The 5,576-nt window shown below is 34.2% G+C and overlaps 1 protein-coding gene across 1 annotated transcript; it reads left to right on the forward strand.

The window, feature by feature from the left end:
- Positions 1 to 2,127: 2,127 nt before the first annotated feature.
- On the forward strand, positions 2,128 to 3,684 carry LOC121875406. The gene is made up of 2 exons (XM_042379958.1): positions 2,128 to 2,321; positions 3,282 to 3,684. Exons 1-2 carry the CDS (start codon positions 2,150 to 2,152, stop codon positions 3,440 to 3,442), a joined length of 333 nt encoding a protein of 110 aa, XP_042235892.1. The 5' UTR covers positions 2,128 to 2,149; the 3' UTR covers positions 3,443 to 3,684.
- The last annotated feature ends 1,892 nt before the right edge of the window (positions 3,685 to 5,576 follow it).

The following is a 5,576-nucleotide window of genomic DNA, read 5'->3' on the forward strand; positions in this document are numbered from 1 at the left end:
ACTGGGGGTTGATTTGAATTTTTGATTAGACCATCTTTGATAATGGTCTTCAATACAATACCATGCCTTTCCTTAACGCATATCTGTTGCAAAAGCTGAACTTTCCTTAGTGCCTTGCCAAAGCTGAACTTTCACCATTTTCATCATCATAGTGAGTGTCGACTCAAAACTATTTAATTACTTCCACACTACTGTTCATTTAGCTCATAAAATTCATACAAATTACCCAGCCAGAATATAATTTACATTGCTGGAATTCTTATAATTTGGTGATCATTTTGAATATAAACAACATATATTTTGCATTAAACATACAATTTTTAGATAAAAATATTTCTCTAGGTAACTATGTTATCTTTTGTGCAAAATATATGACATTTATATTCAAAATATTCCTGGTCTTACAAGGAATCCAGCAATGTCAATTATATTATCCTAACTTTAGTTTGAGGTATTATTTATTAAAATTTAGTGGTTATCCCACACATCTCCTTGGGACGGTTGGTGGGGGGTGGGGGGAGGGAGGGACCGACCGACCATCTGTTACCCCGTGAAGAATTATTATTTTTTTTATTAACTGAAGATATTTGTTTTAGCTCATAAAATTCATACAAATTACCCGGTCAGAATATAATTTACATTGCTGGAATTCTTATAATTTGTTGATCATTTTGAATATAAACAACATATATTTTGCATTAAACATACAATTTTTAGATAAAAATTGTTCTCTAGGTAATTTTGTTATCTTTTGTCCAAAATATATGACATTTATATTCAAAATATTCCTGGTCTTACAAGGAATCCAGCAATGTCAATTATATTATCCTAACTTTAATCTGAGGTATTATTTAATACTAAATGTTAAAAACTCTTGAATGGAGGATTGGTGGGGGGTGGGGGGAGGGTTGGGACTGACCACGCGGTTGGAAGAGGGGGGGAAGGCAAGGTGGGGTACTTTGATTGACAGATAGTGTCGAAGAATATATTTTTTTTTTATTAACTGAAGATATTTATTTTAGCTCATAAAATTCATACAAATTACCCAGCCAGAATATAATTTACATTGCTGGAATTCTTATAATTTGGTGATCATTTTGAATATAAACAACATATATTTTGCATTAAACATACAATTTTTAGATAAAAATTGTTCTCTAGGTAATTATGTTATCTTTTGTGAAAAATATATGACATTTATATTCAAAATATTCCTGGTCTTACAAGGAATCCAGCAATGTCAATTATATTATCCTAACTTTAGTTTGAGGAATTATTTATTACTATACCTGGTTTTCCCCCAAAAATTTCTCAGAGGGAAGAGCCAGTGAGTGTAGTGTGAGAAGAGGGGGAGGGAGTTGAGTCCATTATTTGAATGGACATTAACTTGGCGACTGTATTTCTCTATTTCTCTTAAGTATTAATTGTGTGCATGTACCATCATAAAATTAAGATGTTATTTTTACTATAACATAGTTATTTGTCGTCAAAAAGTGGAGTTTGGGGGTCGGGCTGGGTTCTATTGGAATTAATCCCATATGTTCTGTTATTCACTTAACGCGGTTTTCACTTAACGCGGGACCTCTGGATTCAATTGACCCGCGTTAAGTGGGGTATAACTGTAGTTAAAAAGAGGTGTAAGAATAAAATTTTCAGATACCAAACTTTCAGATAATGAAGGATACCTGTACTCTGGTCTATACTGTATTTTGACATAAAAGTACAAAACTGTGTCTGGCAGAGGCTTGGGAAGTATTACAATGTACTTTACTTGATTGAATGCCTGAAGTGTACCATGACTTTTATTACAGTGTACAGCACTGCACATTAGTTGTTATTGTTTTGTTATTATTTATGAATTCTTCTGGTCTATCAACATGTATCTTATATACAGTACTTGGTTTTGATATATACTGTATGTTTGAAAGTTGACCTAAGGGACTACTTAACCTTTTGAGTGTGATGAATCAACTCCCTGACTTATCTACTCAGGGGGTTAAGTAATCTTACTCAAGGGGTTAAGGCATCTTACTCAAAGGGTTAAGTTGTCTTACTCAAGGGGGATTAAGTAATTTTACTTAAGGGATTAAGGCATCGTACTCAAGGGGTTAAGGCATAGATCTCAGGGGGTTGGTACTGTACTGTACTCATGGGGCTAATTTTCACCATCAGGTCGTCAGTAACTGTTGAGGCCTCAGATGGGTACAAAGGTAGTCGAAAATATGACATTCTTAAGGAGAGCAAACAGTCGGACTTAGAAGCCGGCCCCTTACCCTCTGTACCCTCACCGCCTGTAGTGGCCGACAAGACCAAAGAACTTGGTAAGTTTAACCTTTTCATTTTGTTATGCTGTTTAAACTTTGATTATGGGAGTTTTGTAGTTCCATAATGTATATTGATAATACTCAACTTGGTGTTATGAATCACATTGAAGTGTTAATGAATCATTTCGTGAATCACCTTAAAATGTTATGAACCAAATGGTTTTATCCTCTTGTGGTGTTCCTTAAGCCTCATGACACAGTGCTCTAATAGGAGAGGAGTTACAGTAAACAGATATTGTATGTGGTACTTCCTCGTTACACATAAGAGTTTCCTTCCAGACATTGCTCAAGTCCTGGTAATTTCATGTAGTCTGGGAGGGTATGTGATGGCATGATCAGCCTTGCACACACTACTTACACAACCACCATGTTTTAGTGCATTATTACGACACAGTCTTCCTAAAAACATTCATACAAAATAATTTAAATGTACAAGAGCCAGATGTCATTGGCAGCTAAATTAAGCGAGCACAATAATTCTTAAGCACATCAAGACTTCAACAACAGCAACATATAAAATATACAATGACCAAAATGAAAACACTCAACAGGAAACTTATAACCCAATTTTAGATCAGTAAGAAATTCACCACTAATGTTTGACGGTTTAGTTTACAAAAATGTGATTTACTCATGAAGGCAACATCTTCCATTTTCAAGATCATGAGGGTAAGTAAAGGGCTCCCGTAGGCCAATATTTGAGGTGTGAGTTTGTTGGTTGATTGATCACAGTGCTGCCAATATTGTTTTTCTTATGAATGTACATATTTATGAACTGTACATACAAATTAAGACACTTTACCCTACTTTTTTTTCACGGTCTGGGCCCCCCAAAGGCTCAGGCCCTAGGGACTTTGTCCCTCCTTCTCCTTGTACTACATACATACATACATACATACATACATACATACATACATACATACATGTACTTGCTAAATACTTGTGTTTTGGGGACAGGTTTGATTTCGGGAGAAAGGACACCATTTGTTGTGTTTGGTTTGGCAAAGATTCAACGAACGAAGCTGCTGGCAACACTGAGTGGACTGAAGCTGGAGGCTGAGATGAATGCTGTTCACTCTTCACTAACCTTCAGGTGGGTGAGAGAGGCACCTGTCTAGCACCAGTCACCTGTGTCTCTCACTATCTTTCTCATGCTGAACCATTTGAGCAGTAAGAGATATTACCTCACTAGTTTTGTAGGCCAAAAGTGGGAGGTACATAATATGACCTTTCTGTTATTTCCACTACAATTAAAAGAAAAAAACTGGTTGAATTGGTGTCTGCTGTGAATGGTACAGTGTGAGGGGGGAAGGAAGGGTGTTCCCTCACTCTCTCTTTCTCCCTCATGAAGATCACTCAGCATCTAACTGAAATTAACTCTTACATTTTATTAATACCTGATTATTGATTTTATGTTTTATAAGTGTTTTCTGCAACATAATATGGCTAAACTTATAGATATATATATATATATATATATATATATATATATATATATATATATATATATATATATATATATATATATATATATATATATATATATATATATATATATATATATATATATATATATATATATATATATATATATATATATATATATATATACAGTGAGTTCTGCTATAACGCGTGTTTTGATAACGCGAATTTGCTCTAACGCGATTTATGAATTAGGAACGATATTTGTATAACGCGAACGCTTGTTTGCTATAACGCGATTTTTGCTTACTATTTCTCCAATTTTGTGGTACAGTGGGGTATGCTATAACGAATCTAATTGGTTCTAGAACCTTGTTCATTATAGCATTCGTTCGTTATAGGATTAATCCGTTCCAGGCCCCCAAATACAACCACTTAACACTGAAAAATATAATATAAAATTGTAAAGATTTTAAAAAAGTGCATAAATATGCATCTAAACCCCTGAAATAAAGAATATCATTAATATTTGTAATAAAAAAACAATAAATTAGAAAAAAATAAAAAAAATAAAATAATGTTCGTTGTAGGAGTTTTGTTCGTTATAGCATTCTCAATTTTATAGGTAAAACCATTCGTTATAGGAACATTCGTAGTAGGATCCGTTCGTTATAGCATACCCCACTGTATTAACTGTGAATATAGTAAAGAAGAATATCAACAAGAAGCGTTCTGGTGATAGAATTCCCGGTGATGATCGTAAAAGAAAGGATATAACACTTGAAGAGAAGCTCGATTTTATCAACCTCAAAATCACCCTTCTCCCCCATCAAGTAAAGTGTTACATTTACTGTATGATTTCATTATTAGTTATTAATGTAACATTTATTTAGACTGTGCTATCCTTTGTGTTAGGCTAACTACTAAATTTTTTCGATTTCGAGTAATCTGCACCTAACCCTATTTTCTCCATAAGCCCTGTTATTTCTATTACGCGATTTTCTATAACACGATATTTTACAAGAACACAATTATCGCGTTATAGCAGAACTTGTATGTATATATATATATATATATATATATATATATATATATATATATATATATATATACTATAACCGCTTTTACGCGGTCCCACTTTTTACACGTTTCCACGCTACGCTGCACTTCGCAAACCGAATGCTCACTTTCCGCGGTGTGTGTACCCTTTTTACGGAGAGCAGCGCGAGCAGGTGCGGACAAGGTCACCTAGTCATCAAAACATTACCGAAGTTCTTCACCGCCACTCACCACAGCCAGTCAGTGATAGTGATAATGATAGTGAGGATATGGACTTATATGGACTTTGAGGGTTTGACAAAGAGGCCCTGCAACCCTCTGTGGTGATAGTGATACAATTGATGCAGTGATACAGGTGAGGCCAATAATCTGCCCTCTGCCTCGAACCAACCCCCATCCCTGTGTGCCCAGCCATCTTTTCTACTAATGTAAGTGTTAAAAAACCTAATATTATTGATATTTCTTAATTATTAATTGTGTGTGCATACCATCATAAAATTAAGAAGTTATTTTTCTACAACGAGGTATTGTGTCTAAAAAAGGAGTTTGGGGGTCGGCCCGGTCTCTATTTCAATTAATCCCATATGTTATGTTGTTCACTTTGACTGCTTTCTCACTTTTACGCGGTACCCTGTGGTTGTATTAACCAATAGTGAGGTTGACTATATATATATATATATAATATATATATATATATATATATATATATATATATATATATATATATATATATATATATAACCGATCGGAATTTACTGGACTTTAATCTCA

Source organism: Homarus americanus, unplaced genomic scaffold (assembly GCF_018991925.1).
Source record: "Homarus americanus isolate GMGI-L3 unplaced genomic scaffold, GMGI_Hamer_2.0 scaffold55508, whole genome shotgun sequence".
Classification (NCBI taxonomy): Eukaryota; Metazoa; Arthropoda; class Malacostraca; order Decapoda; family Nephropidae; genus Homarus; species Homarus americanus.

Excerpts from the sequence above, each read along its gene's own strand:
- LOC121875406 (XM_042379958.1), top strand. The coding sequence starts at position 2,150 with ATGGGGCTAATTTTCACCATCAGGTCGTCAGTAACTGTTGAGGCCTCA. Across the intron at positions 2,322-3,281 it reads CGACAAGACCAAAGAACTTG|GTTTGATTTCGGGAGAAAGG; the intron begins GTAAGTTTAACC and ends TTTTGGGGACAG.